At 42.4% G+C, this 23,919-nt stretch overlaps 1 protein-coding gene across 5 annotated transcripts in view; it reads left to right on the forward strand.

Annotated features, from left to right (window-relative positions):
* FRMPD4 (FERM and PDZ domain containing 4) overlaps positions 1-23,919 on the forward strand; it is a 574,641-nt gene that overhangs the window by 367,290 nt on the left and 183,432 nt on the right. For all 5 annotated transcript variants that reach the window (XM_055120214.1, XM_055120217.1, XM_055120213.1 and 2 more), the window contains exon 2: positions 3,740-3,856. In XM_055120214.1, the coding sequence (XP_054976189.1) occupies positions 3,740-3,856 (117 nt within the window). The remainder of the gene's footprint in view (positions 1-3,739; positions 3,857-23,919) is intronic.

Raw genomic sequence — 23,919 nt, forward strand, 5'->3', positions numbered from 1 at the left:
ATAGTTCCCTTCTCTGCATTTTTCCTCCCTTCATCCACAAGAATCTGCTTCCTGTGACTTCTTACTGAACTGTTCCTTGCACAACCCCTATTTGAAAAGCGGGATGGGACATTCCTCCCTCTCGGGGACTGTGCTCTGGGCTGCGCCTTAGACAGCATTCTAAAGGCGTTCTCAGCTCCTGCAAAGGGATTGGTGTGGTATTATATTTTTTTCTGTAGGCCCTCCAGGCGGTAAATTCATGTGTTCTCTCACCGCAGGCAAGCAGCACATTAAAAAAAAAAAAAAACTACCAGAGGAAATTGCCACTGCTGACTTTCGTGCAAAGAAGAGGAACAAAAACTGTTGCCTTGCCTTTTCTTTAAATACTCAAGGGGCAAGAAATGTTCGTATGGGTCCATTCTAAATGTGCCAGATCTGTATTTAGTTTGTGAACTCTTTGGCCCCCCCCACACTCTATGACGGGTTGGAGGAAACTGAAAGGAAGTTCAAAAAAGCCACAGAGGTGGTTGAAACAATGCAAAAGAGTTACTTTCCAGAAAACTTACAGGAAACGGGCTTATTGCCCTTGAGAAGTATTGGGTGATGATCGGATATGTGAGCTGAGCGTGGGAGGGAGTGAGCCTGTGTCCTGGATGGCAGGATTTATGCAGGTCCTGGGCCAGGATTCGTGATGCACCAGAAACGGGCCCCAGTTCTCTGTTTAGGCTGCCTGTCACCACTGCTGGTCATATGGAGACACTTCCCTCTTGCCTTCCTTGCAGAAAAGCACACTTCTACAAGTTCTCCTTAACTCATTCTTTTGCTTTGCTGAGGAGTCAAACTTGACGGTGTGCAATAGAAATTTAGAATGTTAATGTATGGATTTTTTTTATGCAACTTCAGTGGAGAGTTTGCCCAAGATCTTAGGGATACCTGGACTTGAGTGTGGTTTTCAGACTGCAAATTTTTTTAAAAAATTTTTATTAGTGAATCGCCGTGAGGGTACAGTTACAGACTTACGAATGTTCGTGCTTGCATTTCAGTTGGAAAACAGTATGGATGCTTCTCAAAAAAATTAGAAATTGAACTCCTATTTGACCCAGCAATACCACTTCTGGGAATATATCCCAGAGATCAAAAAAAAGTACAGTAGAAATGACATCTGCCCTTACGTGTTCATTGCAGCACTGTTTACAATAGCCAGGATCTGGAAAAAAACTCGAGTGCCCGAGGGCGGACTGCAAAATTTGATTTCTGTTTTGTTTCATTTTGGGCCACACCAAGTGATAACAGGTTACTCCTGGCTCAGTACTCAGGAATCACTCTTGGTGGTGCTCAGGTGACTATATGTGATGCCGGGGATTGTATAAAAATAAAAATAAAAGGGCGCGGGCGAGGGAGGGACGCCTCACCGCACCGAGCCAGGCACAGGGCCTAGGGCAGCAGCTGTCTCTCCCGCCACCCGAGTTCGGTAGCCTCCAGCCGCTTCCCCCACCCCGGGGAGGTTGATGGCGAAGATGTGGCAGGCGAAGGAAGGAACGGAGCCAAGATGGTTGGTCTCACTTGCAGTTTATTCCAATCTTCCCTCTAAACACTCTCCTCTGGAACTCTTCCCCTGCCCCCTCACACAGCTACCTTAAATCTCCCCGTCCCCCAGCAGCCTGGGGCTTATCTAAAGGTGTGGTTACAATCCATAGGGGGTATAGTTCTATCTCTTAGGGGAATGCCTTCACTAGGACAGAATCTCTCTTTCAGCAGGAGGACCCACCCAAGGGCAGAGTCCCATGAATGTGTTTCTCTTCTCCTCAGCCAGCAAACGTATAAGAATTCATAATATTAATCATTTTGTATGGACACAATAAGAGATGCATTAAAGCTTATAGAATTGCTCTCCTGGGGCCATCTCAATCTCAGACTACAGTGCCAGATCAGTCTTTCCTATCCCTGGCAGGGTCCCAGTCTCATAATTACTATTGGATCATGACAGCATTTGTCTATGATCAAGTTCTTAAGTTATAGTTAAGAATTAGGCACTTTGGCCAGGCCCATCTCGATGCCAGGGTAGCACATAACTCACCGCTTGCCCTGGATCCTTCCCGTCCCACGTCGGGGACCCTACTTTGGGGTGCTAGGAACTGAGGGCAACTGAGGCTTAAGTGGAGAAAGCAGATGCCCAGGAGGGAATATCGAGGCCAATTAAGTCTTAAGTTATAAAAACATAATATTGTCTTCTTGTGTCTATACAAAAAAGACATAGCTTTAAAGTAAATTATTCAAAAGGCATAAAGAGGAGAGAAAGGCAATGTTATAATATTCAGTGTCCTAGGAAGTTCTGACCTTACCAATTAACAGAGTTTGATTAAGGGAAGAGCAGATAAACTGGTAGAATTGGTTACAGATAAACAAAAGAATGGGAGTGACTCGGGAGCACTTTGATGGGTGTGACTGATAAACCTAAGCTCCTAGTGGCAAGGGGAAAGGACAAACCAATGATATCCAACAGGGGATAGAACCCGGGTTGACAGCATGCAAGGCAAGAGCTCTACCCGCTGTACTATCTCTCCATCTCAAGACTGCAAAATTTGTATTTTACTTCGAGGCCTCCTGAAAACTCGGTGATTTGCTTGCTCTTCGTTAAAGCAACAGTTACAGATATATATGTCTAAAGTGCTCTGAAATCTCTATTGCATAACTTGCCTTCTGTCTGTTCTCAGCTGCATGGTGTCATAGAAAATATGCTAAACATTTGTTAAAAATTGGCCTCTATACTTTCAGTACGCTTTACCATCCCCTGCGAGCCAACCAACCATCATTCACTTAGTGGTCCCTTCTAGAAGACTATAGACCAAAGATGATGGTCACTTCCTCCCTGTATTGCAAACCATAACGCCCAAAAGGAGAGAATAAAACGGAATGTGCCTGCCACAGAGGCAAGGGGAAAATGGGTGGGGTGGCGGGAAGGATACTGGAAACATTCATGGTAGAGAATGGGCACTGGTAGAAGGATGGGTACTAGATAATTGTATGACTGAAATGTAATCATGAAAGTTTGGAATTTTGTAACTGTACCTCATGGTGATTCACTAAAATATATGTATATAAAAAATTTTAAAATATTGGCCTGTATAGCCTCAGAAAACTGACTTTGCTTTGTTTTTCTGAGCCACCAATATATAATTGTATCTACCATGGAGGGTGTCACTATATCACTGTATCACTGTCATCTTGTTCATCGATTTGCTCGAGAGGGCACCAGTAATGTCTCCATCTGTCTCTGCCGCGTGCTAGTGTAGCCCAATGGCGTATCGGGGGCTATTTCAGGGTCAGAGGAATGAGGGCCATCATTGTTACTGATTTTGGCATATCAAGTACACCACGGGTAGCTTGCCAGGCTCTGCCATTCGGGTGGGATACTCTCGGTAGCTTGCCGGGCTCTCCAAGAGGGAGAGGAGGAGGAGGCCCAGTCCTGATCTGAGCAGGCTTGGAGATCTCAGCCACGGGTCCTGCATACCTGGGTTTCTCTGTCAGTTCCTTCATGTGTGAGGCTCATCCAAGCATATGGAGAGTGGCCTTAAGCATGTCTGTGGCTGGGTTCTCCAGAATTCCAAAACCATGGAGGGCATCTATGAAAAAAGGAAGCAAGATACTAGAAGGAAAACACCTAGGGTGGTCCCTGTCCCTAGGCATTCTAATTGCTGGCCTCAGGGCCCCTGAGTTAGGAGTCAGATGTAGTAATGCTCTTCTTTCTTTTTTCTTCCAGCCACAGGACGAAGTCTTCAGGCTGGCCACCTCCTTCAGGAACCTGGGGCTTGAACCAGGGGCCACCCTATGGATGGGAGATGACGGCCAACCGGGATGGCCGAGACTGCTTCATCAAGTATGTGGGACGGTAAAACCCTTGGCTTCCGTGGTGCCTCTGTGTTGACTCTTTCCCTGAGAAAATGAATGAAGTTAGATTAGCGTCAGAGGTGTTTCAAAGCCATCACTCAAGGCTCTCAGTCGCCTGTGCTTCCTGCATGTTGGGACATGAGGTAGCTTTATTCTTGGACAGGTGCCATCTTAGAGTGACAGTTGACTGTCTTCCATGGTAAACCAGACTGAAGCAAAAGTGTGCCTCCATAAATCCTAGCCACTCTTGTTCTCTGTCTGAGACAAGTAACTGAAATTTCTTTTGGAGGCAAGGCAGTTAGAAAGCTTGCGGATGGACCAGAGAAATAGTACAGCAGGCAGGGTGCTTGCCTTGTGCACAGCTGACTGGGGCTCAATCCACTGGCACCCCATATGGTGCCCTGAGCACCACCTGGAGTGATCCTTGGCTCAGAGCCAGGAGTAAGCCCTGAGCACAGCTGGGTGTGTCCCCCAAACCATGGCGAATTATTTAATTTATTTTCAATTAAAGAGCTTATGGAAAGAGTCGAGATAGAAGTGTTATTGGCTTATCAGAAACTAGGATAGAAACATCAAAAAGGATTATGTGCCAAATGGTTTCTTTCATCAGTTTCTCCTGGTATGTTGTGCTGATCATTCAGATTTTGATAGTCCTCTGTTTTCCTTTTCATTAGTTACATCTAATGGTTATGAAATGTACTGGTAAATGCTATTTGCCATTTTCATCTTTTTAAGTGTGATTCACTGTATTAAGTTATTTATAAAATCTGTGTAACCGTCATCATTGTCCATTTCCAGAACTTTTTCCATCTTCTCCAACAGAGTTGTTATATAATTCCTCATTCCTTAAATAATTCCTCATTCCTCTCATCCCCACCACTGGTCTTTGTGCTAGGAACCTCCTATAAGTAAAAGCATAGATCATTTACTTGTATCTGGATTGCTTCACATAGTAAAATGCCCCCAAGATCACAGATGTTGTGGCTTATCTATGAATTTCCTTCATTTTTAAGACTGAATAATATTCCATTGTGTGGATGTACCATATTTGTTTATCCATTCTTATGCCAGGGGATACTTGAGTAGGGGATACTTGAGTTGTTTCCATCCAGTGGCTTTTGTACTAATATTTTGTGGGTTTGGGTGTACAAGTATCCGAGGCCATTCTTTCCATTCTTTCTGTTGTATTTCTAAAAGTGAAACTGGTGGGTCATATGATAACTATATTTATTTTTTGACTTGGTTCCTCAAAAAAGTAAACGCATTACTGATTTTCACAGTGGTTGCAGTGCTCTGGTTTTTGCAACTGTCAAGAAAAGTGCTTATATTGCACTTGTCAAAAAGAGTGAGGTTTCACCCAGCTTTTTTTTTCAACCAAAGTGAAATATTCTTAATTATGAGAAATAAGTGAAATCTCTTTGAACTCAGAAAGGATAGTTGGTCCTAACCTAATACAAATGAACAGAAATTGGAGTTCAAGGCAGGGGGGGCCATATTCACACCGCAGTCTGCATTCTTTGGTCCAGTCTGCATTCTTTGTAGCCTGATTAACAAAGTCATGATTGCCATGAGAAAGGACATTTTTTTGAAAAAAAAAAGTCAAGATTGGTTTGGAGGGCTTTGGCCTTTGGATTTCCAGTACTACCATGATAGCACAGTTAGAGACCTAACTCACGTAAGTGTTGGGGTCTTGGGGTCCATTTCCCAGTCTCTGTGACCTCTATCTCTTACTTTTCTATAAATATAGAGGAGATAACTGCCCCCTCCTGCCCCACCTCCATCCCAACCCTGCATGCGCACACTCCCTCTCTCCTCTCTCCTCTCTCCTCTCTCGTCTCTTGTCTCGCCTCTCTCCTCTCGCCTCTCTCCTCTCACCTCTCTCCTCTCTCCTCTCTCTCCCTCTCCCTCTCCCTCTCCCCAAAGCACAAAGCACAGCTTATTAGTCCAGAGCTTGCTTCTAGGTTATCATAGGAAGATTCCAGTTGCCTTTGAACATGACCCACTCGAGAGCTTCTTGCTGCTGCTTCAAGGCTACCCCCAAAGATGTGCTCACAGAGCAGCTATAGTGGCAATGGTAAGGGTAGCGGAATTCCCCAACAAAGCTAGAGGGCCAGAAAGAATGTCAATTGCTTTGTTTCAATCCTGGATTCTGGATTATTCTGTTCAGAATATTCCCAAATCCTTTATGCTGCTAGAAGATTTTGCCCATCTGTTTTGTATCATGTTTATGAATTTCCCTAATTCGTTCACTTGAAGGGGCCTCCACGTTTTGACTCAAGACAAGAACTGTTTCTGCAAAGAAGTCGTTTTCAAAAGCTAGGGATTATGAACTGAAAGTGTATCTCAGACTTCTCCCATTAATTTGGGTTTGGGTTCCCACACATTCCAGGCTACTGGATCGATACACAGAAGCCCATATTGAGGACTGTTGCTTAGAGACGCCCCCTCCCCAACTTCGTTTGCTCTCCCTCCATGCATTTCCATTAGAGACATTGACATTTTTAGGGGCCAGACCAGGTGTCTCTTTTAACATTTACACTGGCCCTCTGCCAGCTGTTAAGACATGGAGGAGCAAATCTGCAATTTAATCGAGCCTGAACTCATGCTAAATGGCAGGTTTTAAAACCAGTTACCAGTGTCACTTTTCTAAATCTGTGGGGTTTGTTTACTTGAAGAGTAAGTTCCCAGTCCTCTAAGAGACTTCGTGTTAAGATGTCTGGAGCCACACTTCTCTGCTAAATGTTTGTTCTTTCTTTATCACTAATGACTTTTGGGGGTAAGTAATGAAAATCATTCTGATTTTTTTTATTGCCTACTGAGTAATGTCCATTACTGAGAGATACTCTAATTACCAGAGTTTCCAGGGAGCCCGGATTTTCAGTGGTGAGTGTATCTGTACTTATTTGTTTCAGAAGTTAAAAGAACAATTTGGAAATTATCTGTGGCTAGTAATTAGCACCTTTGCATTTAATTTTTCACTCTTTTGAATACACTGTTAGAAAGAGATGATCTGACTTCTTTTTTTTTTAAAAAAAAAAGCCTGATTAGGATCTAGACAATAACCCACATCAGACGATTATTTTGATTGAAGCAAAACTACTTTCCAGTGATGGACAAAGTATGGGAGGAATTTCACATAATCAAAGTCAGAGTCTAACAGCTGAATAATGAGATGGTTCTGTCATTAAAATGTGGCCCGAGTGTTCAAACTGTGTTCGGTTTTCATCTTCCCACTCCTGTTCCCAATTATTCAGGGTAGCATTGGACAACCTATTTTGTAGGGCTTTTTAAAATAAAGGATTACTAATATGCAGGGTTCAAAGTGAGCAGAAATACCATTATGTACATTTATGGATGTTGTGCTGTTGCAAAGTGGTAGTTTTCCACATTGGAACTATTTGAATTGCAGTAAAAAAATCCGATGCTTGGGTGTCTTTGACCTTTTGTACTGGTATAATAAGATACCACACACCACAGGGCTTAAATGCAAAAATTGATTTTTCACAGATCTCGAGGGTAAAATGTCCAGATTAGGATACAAACATGGTGGAGTTCTTGGTGAGGGCCCCCTTCCTGACTTTCTCTCTCTGTCATCAACTGGGAGTGTTTGGGGAGTGAGGAGGAAAAGAGAGAGTATTGTTTAAGAAACATGACAGATGAAAAATGAAAATTTTCTCAGTTTCTCATTGTACTTGGGAAAGAGAAGAGCAGAGTCGTGGGGGGGGGGTGGAAACTGGATGAAAAGGAGAGAGCCACAGGGAAAAGAAAGAGACTTAAAGAAGAGGTGTGTCCTCCTTTTCCTGACGTAAGAAATGAATACAGGAAGGAGAGCTGGACTGAAAGATAAATGTTATAGTGACAACATCAATAATAGGTATAGTTGTGGCTACAGATTGATATAGTTTAGACATAAATGTAGATGTAAACACAGCTGTCAGTGGACACGGACTATAGAGTGAGGTAAATACAGACATGGATGAGGCACCATATAACCACATGTGCTTGCCTGGGAGGGTCTTGCTTGATGGGTATTTTTCAGACACAGTTACTGACAGTACTTCCTTTTGTTTTGAAAGTGTTCTGATTTGCATAGTATAAGTTGAGGTAACTATATAGCACACTACAAAAAGTCTAGGATGTTCTTGCAAGACATGAGATTTCATTTCATCTTGACAGCTGTCATGTGAGGTGGTTAAGTCACATAGAGGAATCTCATTTCTGCTGAAAAAGCTGGGGGTGGAGGCTGGAGCAATAGCACTGCAGGTAGGGTACTTGCCTTGCACATGGCTGACCCAGGTTCTATCCCTGCAGCTGGTATGTTCCCCTGAGCGCCACCAGGAATGATCCCTGGATGCGGATTCAAGAGCAACCCCTGATCATTGCTGGGTGTGACCCCCCCCGAAGCTGGGGGCTCACAGGGATTGTATTCTATATCCTCTAGCTTGCCAGAATAGTGTTCACAATGAAAGTTCACATTCTCTTGGTTTGTTGACTCTGGCTTGGATTTCAGTCCATACTAGGCTGGCTATATTCAGTAACTTGGCTTGCCACCCTTGAATTGTTCAGCCCTGTAACATGTGTGTAGCTCAGTTCAACCCACCTGTCCCTTTTATTCCCCCACCCAGCATCCTTTGATCTGAGCTTTCTCAGCCTAATTGGGCATGTGCTTCCTTTCAAAGTTCCCCTGCACTGTGTTTAATATCTGCCATTATTTATTGAGCACCACCCACAACTAAAAATAGCAACATGAGCAAGACAAGTTCTTACCTTAAAGGATTTTAGAATGTAGCACAGTAACAAAATGCACTTGAGATGCAGTGGAAATCCCAGAAATAATGAATCCCGTCTCTTGGAAGTGGAGTGAGGATGCAGGCTGTAGCCATGGGGAGAACGCTAGGGCGGACAACCATCATTCTCAGTTGGTGAACATCTTTCTTAACCTCAACAGAGACAAGAATATGTTTCATAATCAGGGAGAGGAGTGGGAGACATCTCATGTCACATAGTTTTAATATTGGAGATCAGTGGAATAAAATCCTGCTGGTTTGAGTGTGGAGGGTGGGGAGCTTAGTGCCAAAATATTGTACTTTATAAATAGAACTTTGGAATTTTGAACTAAAGAGAAAATTAAAACATCAACAAAATTATTAAAGCATTGGCCTGCAATTATGATGAACCAAGTTTGAGTGTAGGGAGAAACGTAGAAGGTGACAGCAAAGGGGCAATTCCAGACCATATGCCCTGATTTTCCAAAGTTGAGAGTCTTTATTTTCTGACCTCTCCCTCACCCTGTGAGCCTCGGAAATGTAGCCCAATATGTGGACCGCATAAAACACACAAGTCTGTTCCTCTCCCAGCAATTCCCATAGTGGGCAATTAAACTGAGTTGTTCTTGTCCTAATGTAGAAGAATTCAATTCTAAAACCTGAATAATGGAGATCAGTAATGAGATGGGGAAACTTCTGCTTTGTTTTCCAAGGTGGACTTGACCCACACTGGGAAAAGTTGGGGAAAGTTTAGCTACTTCCAACTGCCAGTCAATTAAGTGGTCAATGTGAAATGTGGTTTTGGCTCATCTAACTCTGGAAAGAAGGAACTGGAGAAAAGCAAATAATTTGAGTGCCCCACCCCCCTTTTGTATTAAGACAGTCACAGCAGAAGATGGTCAAGTCAGTGGGAAAGGTTTCTGCCATCAGAGAATTTGAAATGACAGAGCCTTGCCTTCAGGCGTTTGCCTCATCTAATACACAAATCCCAAAGAGGGTCAGTGCAATGGGTTCTCTTCTAGCATTGTTTGTGGGTGATACTGATGTTGGTGGGCCCCACGGGTGACTTACGTGAAGCAGGGAGGAGAAAGACGGTCACTTTCTCCCCAGCCGCCTCTACCACCCAGGACCCAGGGTTACTGGGTTCTTGTCTCGCTCGCGGAAAAGAATTTCAGGAGTAGACAAGCAGTGAAGCAAATAGATTTCATTTAGAGGTTTCTGAGGGAAGGAGGAAGGGATAAGTGGAAAAGAAAAAGCACGTTAGGAGTAACGTGCTCAAGAAAGAATGCGAGCTTCTCCAAGGGTGGAGGAAGCTCTACACACATCCTAGCACTGGACACGAAAGCATGAAAGTACACATCTCAAGGGGGGAGATGCGGGTGACACATGTGCTCGGGCACCACATGTGCTCAGCCACGTGGGCACAAGCAGCACTTGGGCTCAGGCAGCATATGTGCGCCCTGCCCTTCCTTTGTTCAAGGTGTCTTTTTTTTTTTTTGCTTTTTGGGTCACACCTGGCGATGCACAGGGGTTACTCCTGGCTCTGCACTCAGGAATTACCCCTGGCCGTGCTCAGGGGACCATATGGGATGCTGGGATTTGAACCCGGGTCGGCCGTGTGCAAGGCAAACGCCCTACCCGCTGTGCTATCTCTCCAGCCCCTGTTCAAGGTGTCTTTTATAGGGTTTCTTTAACCTGCCCCCACCCACATGGGGTTATTTTTCCAGGTAAAAGTTCCTTGCTAAGGTTACCAGGGAGGTTGGGAGTGGTGATGGCCTTCTTTGGGGAACCTCCTGGGGAGGGGTCCATTATCCTCAGGGTCTGCTGATGGTTTCCTCTGGGTCTTTTGTTTTCTTGAATCTGCAAGTCTTAAGAGTCTCCTTCCCAGAGACTCTGTTAAATCTCAATTTTCATTGCCAAGGGCCTTTCCCTATCTACCTGCCTACATCAATACCATCCATCTTATTTTGTGGAGGACGCCCCTTACAGTTCTCATTCTGCGAAGAAGAGCTCAGTGATCAAGTTGGATGTGAACATGCATAGTGGTAGTCCCTACAGACATAAATTTCTTTATCAAGCTTACTCCTCTTTTTTGGTGATGGGAATTAAACTCAGGGCCTCACGCATAGAAGGCAAGTGCTCTGCTGAGCCTACCCCCAGACCACCATGGTTTCATTTTAAATGCACATCCAGCCAAGGAAAATGGGGTCTGAGAGAGTCCTTAGCCTTTGTTTCTAGTAATCACAGTGCAGGTCTTTTTGGAAATTAACAATCACCTCAATCAATAAAATAAGAGACATCCGTTAGAGCATGGTTGCTGTTTCTTTGTGAGGTCTTAAACATCCAAAGAGTTAATGCCCTTTATGTAACAGAAAAGCATTTGCCTCATATTTTTGTGTATTTGATGAAAGTTTCCCAAAATGTATGGCTTCCAGGTACATACAATGAATTCTGCATAAAATGCAAATAATTACCTTATGGCAAGAGGAAATGCCATTTAGTTAATCAAGCTCCTTAGTACCCTGAGCATCCAGTCAAGGGAAAGGAAGTGTATTATAATTTTGGAATTGGAGGAACAAAGTAAACGTGATAGTATCATTACATGAAATGAAAGGTAATTATGTCGCATCAATGCGAAAACTTCCTAAGCTGAACATTAAGGGCTGTTTACTCCCTTCATTGGAGCAGATTTGTTTTCTTGCGAATCTGACAGAGCGCCTGTCTGCTGGGTTAATAATCACTGCTCCCAGCTGGAAGGTAAGTTTGCAGAGTTGACGGAAGAGCTTTTAACAGGAAGGCTCTGAAATGACACTGTCATTCCATATGGAACTTGGATTACAGCAGAAAGATCTGTGCTGGGCAAGCTTCTACACACACAAAACCTCTCTCCTTTTCCCTATGCATTTGCTCTTGAAACTTTCCTGGCTTACTGAACCTGGCTTTCATTCTAGGACAAATCCCTGAAACAAGTGTTTTTTGTTTTGTTTTTGTTTTTGCTTTTTTGCCTAGCAGGCCAAAGTATCTGAAGGGATTATCGGAGTAAGAAGCGCCTGGGTTTTCTTGATGACAACAGTGAGACTAAGTGCATGGGGTCAGAGCCGTGGATGACAGCTTAGTTGGTGCCTGAAAGAAAGAATTGGCCAGTTCTTTCTTCTCTGGAGTTTCTATGTAGCCTCTGGGGATGCACCTGAGGTGGGTCACAGAGTCCTTTTGAAACACGGGGACAGCCAGCCTGCGCAAAGGAAAAGCACCTGGATGACCAGCTTTGCATCACAGCCTGTAATTGAAATGCTAGCTTGGGGCTGTCTTCCTCCCCTTGGTTCTTTTGACTGGCCTTTGGAGCTCTTTCTTCTGGAGCGAGCCAACCCTTGCGGAGAACAATTTCGATGTCCTCGCCCAAGGCTGGGGTACAAAGAGGAAACTCTGGCCTATGCCAAAAGCCGAGTGGGGGCTGTGTTTGCTGCCAAGTCCATTGGCTAAACTTAAGAGGACGTGGACTCACCTCCGTGGCAGGTGCCTTTGTATCATTGTCTGCACTCCTGCCTGAGAGAAGGAGAAGAGGGCTAGAGCTAGCGCTTGACGGTTGGCCACCACGGGCTGGGAAACAGCGTTGCCCTGCCAAGTCCTTGTCCTCTAGTGCTTTCCAGAACCCGAATTTAACCTTGTTATCAATGGCCAATTTCTGAAGAAGAGCCTCTTCAGTCACAAGGATGATAGAGACAGCGGTGTGTTTTGTGCCAGAGGGCACTCAGAGGGGTGTCAGTCAATAGGAGCTGTACAACTACAACGAGGCTGTCATATGGACGGCGTCCCTCGGCTGCCCCAAGAGCACAGGCTGGGCAAGAGGGATTCAGATCGGGAAGCCTGAAAGAGGCTCTCAAGGATGACAGTTTCATCTGGACTCATTCTGTTGAGCCCTCAGAGCCAGGTACAATGGGGACAGCTGTTGCTACATGACCAAGATGTGAGGATGTCCCCTGCTGTGATCTCTCTTGTAGTCCGTCTTCATTTTTCATTTGCTATCCAATGTCATTCTAAATAAAGCAAAGCAAAAGCGTTTAAATTATCAGCCCACGACTTACCAATCATGGATTGATTTTCACTGGGAGTTTTAGGTGCATTTCACTCGTCTGCAGAGTCAGTGAAATCACTCAGTGGTATGACAATGACTCGTACATGGATGTGTATTTCATTCTAACCAGAAATAGAAGAAATGCTGCATGAAACTCAGGATAGGTATTTTTCCCTGTTTGGGGGGTTGCTTTGGTTACCTGCCACCTCGCCTCTATCTCCTCTATGGTTTTTATTTTACCTCTGAATACGCTACCAAACCCCCTTACCTTTGCTTGTTGAACAACAAATATCTGAGAGGAATTAGTTGTTAACCTATCGTTGACTTTCTTCTAGATTGTTCTTTTCCAATATAAGAGGATGGCCAGAAGAGCAAAATACACAGAAAAGAAGGGATGTAGCAGGATTTGTTCATCACTCATGTTTCCTAGAAAGCCAAAACAGGTTTCTCACTTAGCCCTCAGCTCCTCACCTACCAAACTCACCTCTTTTTAAAAATCATTTTTCAAGTGGCTTTTTCAGTTAAGGCACTGGATAGAGGATTTTCTCTAGCTATTTCTGCCTTAAGACAGCAGTATCTGTGACCTATTAAGGTTAGATTCCCTCACCAAAAGCTGCATACTTTATTTGCCGCTGTAGGGGAAGAGAGTTAAGTTAGGAAGGGACCACCACAACAATGACAGAGGGAAGTGTTCACTCTGGACAAGGACTGGGTGCTGAATTGTGGTAAGGTAATATGCATGGAATCCTATAACTAGCATTCTTGCAAACCAAAATGCCTAGAAGGAAAAAGGAAAAGAAAAAATGCCTCCCCCTAGAGGCAGGCTGGGGCCAGAAGAGAAACTGCAGACTTGGTAGAGTAGTAGATGCTGACGAAGGGATTGGTATTGGAACATTGGATACCTGAAACTCTATGATGAATAACTTGGTAACTTTCTCATTCACAGTAATTCATTTAAAAATAATTTTAAAGAATTCAGGGCTAATGATGCTCTGTCTACGTTCTTTCCTCCAACTGTCCCCAGCCCTGAATTTCTAGGCCTTGTCAACAAACCTTTCCCTATAGAAGGTCACATAGTAAATACTTGAGTCTCTAAAGACAAGGTGTCTTTGTCACAACTTAACCACTTAGCAACGCTTCCTTGTCATGATAGTATGAAAGTAGCCAAAGGAATAGGATACAATTAGACATGGTTGTGTTAAAATAACAAATTATGTCAGAGTTTGTTAAATCTTTCTCTAGAGCAGTCTTTCTCAAAGTGGGTCATAATGGCCCAAGCTAGAAGGTTCTGAAAAAAATCCAGGAGGGTGGAAGTAAGCTTCGGTAAATTTGGGGCACACTTTCAGTTTGTTAACTTAAAGAAGGTAGATTTCTAAGAAGGCACTGAGTAATGTTTTTTTTTTTTCTGAAAAGAGACCAAACAGGTTTTGGAAGCTCTGCATTTGACACCATTTGGATATTTTTAATTCACCATTTGATACCATTTCAGAACTCTTCCATGAAATTAGGAGCTGTTGCTTATTTATGAAAGAGATGGCTATTAGTATACGATTTTTCTCAGGTTGTGTCTGAGTCATGCAGGGAGCAAAGAATGGACCTAAAATGGCCCATTTTTCTGTTTGCTGCTAGAAAGCTGGAGGATGTCGCTAATGTCAGCAAGAAGTACTTGCATCACACTAACGTTTATGATCTACCTCTGAAAGGTAGGCTAGGAATAACAGTGTCAGAACCCACCAGAGAAGTAGAGATTTTATGAAAGTGTTATGTCTATCCCTTACTTCTTCGCCATAGGTTGTCAGAGATGAGGGCCTGCTGACCACAGGGCTTGGAGTCCGTCCCCATCCCCAACCAGTCTGAGAAGAAGGGGGTAGGAGGGACTGAAAATGATAGAAAGCCATTCACAGTGGAATGCTAAATGCAAGAGCAAATCATTGTTAGGAAGGTGAAAATTATTTAGCAACTTGTCTACAGTATAAGTCCCATAGTACTTTGAGAAATATAATTGTCTATAGCATTTTGAAGCAATTCTGTTCATTGTTCTCCTGGAATTTCATAGTTTCCATACAAAAATCCCAGATGTACTTTGGGCACTCTTCTATGCATTGTTCTGTTCCAAGGTAGTCTTCTGGTTTTCTCCTTTGCTCCACTCTTTCGAGGTCCTTTCTTGTGTTGTTTCACTGGCTATTTTTTAGATCAACTTTTAATCATCAATCTCCATTGCTTTTAGCCTGCTGTTCTACTTAGAACACACACAAAATAAGCAGGAACTGGCTAGGCTGCCTGGAAGTAATTCACTTTGGCTTGGGAACACACATGAAGTAGAGTTGAGGGGAGGGAAGATGTTCCATGCAGATGGTCACCAGGAGAGAGCCAGAGTATCCCTACAGAGTATGATATACTCATGTAAGGAAGGGATGCTTTTTACACCTGTGTACTAGCACCTCTCTGTGGGCTGGTGATTGAACACCACTGATCTCAGACTTACAGTTATTCATGGGTGATATGGAAGATGACTACTTAAGGATCTGGGGAATCCTTCATTTAAGATGGTACAATAATTATAGATGGGTGTGCCCCCAGCATTGGAGCTCTTAGGTATGTAAAACAATAACTAGCAGAACTAAGTAATGAAGAGCAATACAGTGATAGTATGGGGGTCACAATACCCTAATTTCATCTGTGAATGAAGCATCCACATGGAGGGTCAGTGAGATAAGAACAGAGTCGAATAACACTATAGGCCAGATGAAACTTACATAAAGACATGTGCAAAGCATCCAGCCATCAGGTGCACATCTCAGATTCTCATGCAAAGGCATGTGAATGTGTGCTCCACATTAGACTCTATTAGTCTATGGAATGTGTCTTGAAAATTTTGGAAAAATTAAAATCACATGAAGTGTTTTCCTGCTGCAGTGGAATGAAACTAGAAAGCAGGAGGACAATATGAACTGTGGAAACTGAGCTGCACACTACTATAAAGCTAGTGAGTTAGGCTGGCAGGTAGGAGGTAAATCAGGGAGACTCTAGAGATGGGCAAACAGCAGAACAGGACTTGGGAGAGGCAGCAAGGGAAGTGCCAAGAGGCGGGTTTATAGTGATGAATGCTTAAATGTTTTAATAGGCATCCTTAGAGCAGAAGAAATAGTAGAGATGTTAAGGCACTTTCCTTGCACATGGCTGAACCTGGTTCAATCATGGCACCACATATGGTTCCCCACGTACTGCCAGGAGTAAGCCCTGAGGAACACCTGTTATATAACTAAAAAAATACAAACTACATAGGCAGATAGATAGACATCCTAACTTTACACCATATAAAAAGTAAATGAAGAAAGAACAAACTCGGCAATAGAGCGAGTAAAATAAAGATTCAAGCTTAGGTAAATGAAATAGAGACAAGGGACAATAGAGATGATTAATAAAAGTAAGAATTATTTTCTTAAAAGGACAGATTGATTCCACAAACCTTTATCTGGACCTACCATGAAAAAAGATGAGTGTCAACTCAAATAAATGAAATTATAAATGAAAGATGGAACATTGCAGCTGATGCCACAGAGGTGCAGAGAATCATAAGAGACTCCTATCCTATCAATATTTCTGTGATAGCAAATTGGATGACCCTAATGATGTGAATGGATTCCTGGAAATGTGTGGCCTGCCAAGATAATCATGGAGAAATAGAAAATCTGAGCAGACTAATAAGTAAGGAGATTGAAGCAGTAATCAAAATTTTCCCCAAGAAAAACCAAAAGCAAAATGACTTTGTAGATGAATTCTGCTAAACATTTGGAGACAATGAGTACCACGTGTCTCTTTAAAACCTCTGAAAAGATTTAAGAAGAGGGAATACTTTTAAATTCATTTTGTGACACCAGCATTACTCTCATACTAACGGTAGATAAGGACACAGGGAAAAAAGAAAACTACAAGTCAATATCCCTAAAGAATGTAGAATAAATATTCTAAACAAAATACTAGCAAGTCTAATTTAGCAGCCTATCAAGAAATAAAATATACAAAAATAAGTCTCATTTATATATACAAAAATGAACTATATGGGGAAAAATTAAGAAATCATGTCACTAACAACTGCATGAAAAAGAGTAACATGTCAGAAATAAATTTAATCAAGGAGTTAAACTAACTCGCAGTGAAAATTCTGCCATGATTAAAGAATCGAAGATACTAATGGTACATTTCCTGTTCATGTATCAGTCAAATGAATATTGTTAAAATGTCCATAGTACCCCAAAAATGTCTACAGATTCAGTGTGATTCCTAACTCTCAAGATTTCACTGATATTTTTGACTGGAACTCCCAAATATCTTTATAGCACCACAAATAGTCAAAGCAAAATTTGAGAATAAAGAACCAAATTATGGGCCAAAAGATAATGCAGTGGGTAGGGCACTTCCCTTGCATGCATACAATCCAAGTTTGAATCCCTGGCACCTCATATGGTCTCCTGAACCTGCCTTAAGTGATCCCTGAGCACAAAGCCAGAAATAAACCCTGGGCATCCCCAGGTATGACCCCACAAAACAAATGAACAAATAAAAGAACAAAGGATTGAAGAGATAGTACAGTGGGTAGGGTGCTTGCCTTGCATGTGGCCAACCCAGGTTCTCTCCCCAGCATCCCATATGGTCTCCTGAGCACCACCAGGAGTGATCCCTGAGTGCAAAGCCAGGACTAACCCCCAAACAACACTGGGTTGGCCCCAAAAACAAAAAATAAAGAAAAAGAACAAAACTAAAGGCATAACACTTCCTGGTTTTCAAACTGTAGTTCAATGGTATTATAATCAAAACACTATGACATTAGCATAAAAACAAACCATATAAACCAATGTAACAGTCTATATAAAATTAAAATCCACGAAGCTGGAGGGATAGCACAGTGGGTAGGGCGTTTGCCTTGCATGCGGCTGACCCAAGTTTGATTCCCAGCATCCCATATGGTCCCCTGAGCACCATCAGGAGTAATTCCTGAGTGCAGAGCCAGGAGTAACCCCTGTTCATCGCCAGGTGTGACCCAAAAAGAAAAAAAAATATTAAAACCCGCATGTATAGCAATCTTTCACAAGGTACATAATGAGATGAATATGTATGTCTGCATTAGATATCTTTGGAAGAATAACAAATAAAACTGTAAGCTTGACCCTAAAAATGAATGAAAGGAATGATGAGATATGGACATTTTAAAATCTGCATTTGGGTACAGAGTGTTCAGTTCTGTTCTCTTCTCTACTGTTTTTGAGGTGGGGGACACACCCAGCTATGCTCAGGACTTACTCCTGGCTCTGTACTCAAGAATCACTCCTGGTGGGCTCAGGGGACCCTATGGGGTACTGGGTATGGAATTCCAGGCAGGGGCTCTCTCCTCCATAGCTCCAGCCCCTCATCTCTACTTTAAAAAAAACCTAGTATTTTCACCTTTCCGTTTGTTGTTGTGATTGTCTTGGTATCATCGCTAGGGGTCACACACATTTCAGTATGCTAGAGATCACACACCGTGGTACTGGGGACCCTTAACAGATGTGCCACTGGAATTGTAGTTGAAAGTATGGGAAGTGCTGCTGATCAAATTCGAAGTCTTATGCCTGCAAAGCAGGCACTCTACCATGGAGCCATGACCCCAGGCCCCCAAATGACATTACCTAAGTATCACACTACAGAGTATAAGAGTAAAGTTGTGTTTTGAGTGTGTAGTTAGTGCCTCTGAATAAATTTGCAGTTGGGCAACGGTAAGCACAATCTAATTTTAGAACATTTTTATCACTCCCCCCCCAACTTTTGTGCCTACTTGTGGTTATTCCCTGGCCTCACCTCTAACCCCAGGTGTCTACTAATTAGCTTTCTCCCTCTACAAATTTGCTTATTATGGACACAGCCTATGTGTCCACAATAGTGGACTCATGTAATGATGATCTTATAGTGAACTGATTCTTTCACCTCTCACAATATTCTTAGATTTTGTCCATATTATAGCATCAATTATTACTTTGTTTCTTTCCTGGCTGAATACCATTCACTGTATGGATAAGGCACATTTTATCTCTTCATGAGATGATAGACATTTACGTTGATTTCACTGTTTGACTATTTATATACATATCTTATATAATGTATATAATCTTATACATGTCTTATGCATATATAAATATGTGCATAAACATATTTCTATAACTTTTGGGACTTTTTTAAGGGAGGCATTGTGGCAACACCAGGAAGTGCTCAGGGGTTAATTCCCGGGCTGTGCTTGTGGGCTCACTCCCAGCAATGCACTACCAAGAATCAAACCATTGTTGGCCACATGCAAGGCTAGTGCTTCACCCCGTACCATCTCTCCTGATCTTCTCTCTCTTTGAGTAGACATCTAGAAATGGAATTACTGGCTCCAATACTAATTTTTGCAACTATTAAAGAAACTGCCTACTGTTTTCCATTTTCCATGCCTACCAGCAGTGTATGTATTCCACTTTCTTGGAGTTTTTCTCTGTGGTTTTGATTCTAGCTTTCCTAGTGGGTGTGATGTGCTATCTCATTGTCATTGTGATTTTGATTTTCATTACCATGGTGTTTAATAATATTCCTCAAGGGGTCTTTCAACCATTTGTGTGTCTTCTTTAGAGAAATACCTATGCAAATCTTCTGCTTATTTTAAAATGAGGTCATTTGTCTTCTTATTAATAAGTTTTAGGAGTTCTTTATACATTCTGAATCAAATGTTTCTTTTTTTTAATTTCCTGAGCCATTTGGTGATAATTTTGTTCTTCAGTCTGAGAGTGCTACAGGGGAGGTAATTTCAAGTCCAAGGGCCTTGGAAGCGCCTCCTCATGGGAGCCCCACTGATTAGCAATTCTCACAAGCATAGAGGCCTCTGCAAGCTCCCCTGGTGGGTTCATTCCCTCGGTATGTCCAATTCATCAAAGTGTAGTTTGTCTGTGTCAGTCTCCGAACAGCCAGAGCTGGATGCACAGCAAGAGCCGGCTCTGACATTAGCTCTCGTCTGCCCTGAATTTTCATTTTAAGCACCTTCAGTCCTACTGTTTGCTCCTGAAATCTAGAGCAGCCAAGTGAGTGACAGGAGCCTATAATGAGATCCTTTCCTAGTATATTATTCTTAATACATGCCCACGTTTGCCGTCTCGCTCCCAAAGAGCCCCTTGGGGCCAGCGGCGTAGTTAGTGGTTGAGTTGAGGAGTGCAGAGAAACTGCTGACTCCAGAGGAGTCCGCCTCGAAAGGAATTGAGGGTTGTCCTAATGTCAGTTCCACTCATCATTCATCCCTCCTGCCCCCCAGATCCCATTCCCTGTGCCGTCCGGTTTCAACCTTTATAACACGGCCTCTAAATCTTACTGGTACGTGAGCAGTAGCCATCTGGTGGCCAAATGACCATTAGTAGTGCTGATGACAACGTTGTAGAAATTGTAATGCTGGAAGCACATTGTGGATCCAAGAGTCATAACAGATTGGTGACAACAGAAAGATTTTACACCTCCAGAACTTATCCTAGAAGAAAACAGACTGATTTTCACCTAAGCCCCCCCACCAAAAAAAAAGATGTCTTGAGCCGGCAAATAATATTGTTGTCTTGTACATTAGTGGACATGTCATCAAGGGGAATGGCTCGGAAGTGGAGATTGTTTCTTTTCATCTTTCACAACGTGTTGGGTTGCAAATGCTACTCCCCAGATTCCCAGGACTATCAGTCTCAGAATGACAAATCAGAAAAGAAGATGCCCTTCTTATCTGCAGATTGCCCTCATCGGCTGCATCCAGTCCGTTTTCACTATCATATAATCAGTTTTCCATTTTGGAGAGAAGGAAGTGTAGTCACAAAATCCCTGAAGAAAACACTGGCCTGAGTTGATCATTTTGTCTTTTACCTTGTAAATTCATAAACAGAGCATCTCCTGAGGATAAATGTCAGTTGAGTAACTCTGATGGCCCCACATACATGCTTAATGAAAGCTGTTACTGACTTTTCATTTGCTGCAAAATGACTTCCTAGTGGCGTCTTTCCGGCTGAGCCCACACTTAGAGAACTCACTAGAGGTGTTTCCACTTAAGACGCCTGGTATTTAGCCTCATTTCTTCCTCCATTAACTTACATTTCTGTTTATTTTATTGGCACCACTTCTGTTTCTGTAAATGACCCTTGCTAATTCTTTGGGCTTAGGGCTTGCAATAGTTATTAATCGCTTCTTAACCAACACCGGTGATTCAAGTTAGTTTGGTTTTTGCCTGCATTTTTTTTGGTGAAAAAAAAAACCAGCAGCATATCATCCTGCCCTTGGAATCTAGGTGGATTTTGGTTTCTTGGATTATTTTGCTTTGTCTTTCTTAGGACTCCTCTCAAGAAGAAAGATCTTTCATTATAGCCATCCTCTCAGTGGTTTAAGTGTAGACAAAAAGTTTACTTTGAATTGGAACAATAGATCTGAAATATCTTTCTGTCTCTAAAATTCAACCCCCATGACGCATATGCTGTTTTCATTTGTTTGATTGATAAAACTTCCATATGAAGCTGAGGTGCCATGTTGGATTTTCCTAACATGTTAAATGAACCTTCTTAATGTTTATGTCCAAGGAGGTGTTTAAGAACTTATTTTATTTAATGGCAAATAGATTTTTTTCTCATAACATTTGGCATTTTAAAACCTTTATGTTGTTTCCTGTTAGCCTATTGTTGAACAGAAATTTGTGGGGGCAATTGTTGTATGCCAAAAGATGTGCTAGGTGCATTGAGTAATAAGAAAAACTACAAAATTTGGCCCTGACTTTTGAAAGCTTAAATTTGTTCATCTATTCACCTCATAATCAAATGTCTATTAAACATTCTTTGTGTGCCAGGCACATAATCTAGTATCTTAGCATTTGTTCCATAGGAATATTCTTTTTAATTATTATTAATGAATCACCATGAGGGTACAGATACAGATTTACATATTTTCGTTCTTTTGTGTTTGTTTTTGTTTGGTTTTGGGCTTTTGGTTTGTTTGGAGGCCCTACTTAGTGATGCTTAGGACTTGTTCCTGGCTTTCCGCTCAGAAATTATTTCTGGCAGTGCTCAGGGAACAATATGGTAAGCTCTGTATGGATCCCAAGTCAAAAGCAAGTAGCCTACCCACTGCATTATCTCTCTGGCCCCAACGAGGATGTTCTTTACAACAGAGATGTATTGTGTCTATGGATGACTGGTGGATAGATGGACGGTGTAAATCAGTCAGGAACACGCAGGAAGGCATTCTGTTAGGGGGCCCAAGGGGAGCATGGGTAGAAGGAAATAATGAGACTCTTAGATGACTAAGGTCATGGGAGAAGAGTTAGGAAAACAATTAGTAAACAAATCCCTTTTTCCTTATGATAACCCAAGGCTGTGATACTTTTCATCAGCAGTTGACTATTTCATCTGCTTCAACAAATTTTCAGAAAGAGCATTTCCTTTAGAGAATAGAACTCTTTAAATTTTGGCACCATTTGGGAAACATTTAGATTTCCCATCGCTTTGTAATGTCATATAAAACAAAGCAACTACCAGTGTAGCTGCGGAAGCCATTTACCATCCTTTCCACTGTGGTAGGAACATGAAGATACTGACTTTTCCCCCTAGAAATTGAAATTGAAAAGTTTCCTTCCAAATTATGCCATTTTGGAACAAAATAGGTAGAATTTAAGGTGATTGTGCTAAGTGAAATAAGGCAGGAATGAAATATAGTTTCATAATGGGTTTCTTTCCTCTATGTAATGTGAATTACTATAAAACAAAGGAACTGACAAATCACAAGGAACGCTGAGGCTCTGAGAAATCTATGGTGGTTCCTAGAGGGAAGTGAGCATTGGGGAGTATTGGGGAGTGGGTTCTACTGATGGGATGTCCCTGGACATTTGATGGTAGGTATGGTGAGTCTCATATCTGAAATTCTATAATGTTGTAAACTGATGATAAATCAGTTCCGAAAAGGGGTTCCTTCCTTTTATAGCCTGCAATAGGCTTACCTTAGCTTTCTAACAGTGGTATAGCAATTACTCAAATATCTTTGAGTTTCTTTTCGTTTTTACTTGTGGGGAAGGGTCACACCCAGGGGTGTTCAGAGCTTATTCCTGATTCTGTGCTCAGGGATCACCCCTGGAAGGGCTCCAAGGACCAAATGAGGTGCTAGGAATCGAACCCAAGGTGAGTGCCCTAGCCACTATACTCTCGCCCCAGCCCTCCCATCAGAGTTCCTGAAGCAGTGCTTCTCAAATTTCCTGCTGAATCATTTGGGGACCTGTCTGCTTAAAAAGCAGATTGTTATTTGAGATCTGGAGTGAGGAGGAAGTGGCTAATAGACTTCCAGGCAACTCAGGGTACTGTTGATCCATGGACCACACTTTGAGTGACAAGGATGTTACAATGTCATTCAACAGTAGTAACTTGGCTGCATCACTACTATTGTTGACACAGTCTGGTTGCCAGCTGCCTTTCATTCCAGAATTTCGTTTACCTCCTGCCCTTGCTAATAGTCTCCCTGGGTGATATTTTTCTATCATCTGTCTCTTCCCTAATGCTTCAGCATCCACAACTTCATAGTTCTGTGCAAGGATAACTCCAGGGGGCTGCTTTTTGCCTCCTTCAGATCTCTAATGAAGCTGTCAGAGCTGACCTTCTCACCACTCCCTTCTGTCCCTCACCCTTTCTTCGCCTAATGCATTGTTTACAGTTCTTAGAATCGGCCTTTCATTTCCTGTTCCTTAAAGTTTTCAGACATGCATAATCATGTAAAGTTCAGGGTTCAGAGATCAAGTCCATGTTTTGAGTAAGAATTGGGGATCCAGTAACTTGCAGTGTCAGCAATGTGTGCAACAGGAAAACAAAGGCGAAAAGTCATCAGCGCAGTTCACCGAGGAAGGATGGCTTAACAGGAAGCAAGGCAGCCCAAGTTTCAATCCTGCTAATTGACTGCATGACCTTGAGGAAATCACCCTATCGGAGTCAGTGTTTAGTTAGCTGTAACATAACACAATAAATTTAAATGATCTGTATGCTCTGATAATATTAATTATGTAGAAGCAGATTTAGACTCCTCTCTTTGTTACATGTCAAAACTGGAAGAGATTTTCCTAGCACGAGACTCATGAATCTCTATAAACTGCACAGAATTCAGAGTCTACGAACTTAGAATAGGTAGGGGGTGGGGCATGGAGTTATATAGGCACGT

This window comes from Sorex araneus, chromosome X (assembly GCF_027595985.1).
Source record: "Sorex araneus isolate mSorAra2 chromosome X, mSorAra2.pri, whole genome shotgun sequence".
Taxonomy (NCBI): domain Eukaryota; kingdom Metazoa; phylum Chordata; class Mammalia; order Eulipotyphla; family Soricidae; genus Sorex; species Sorex araneus.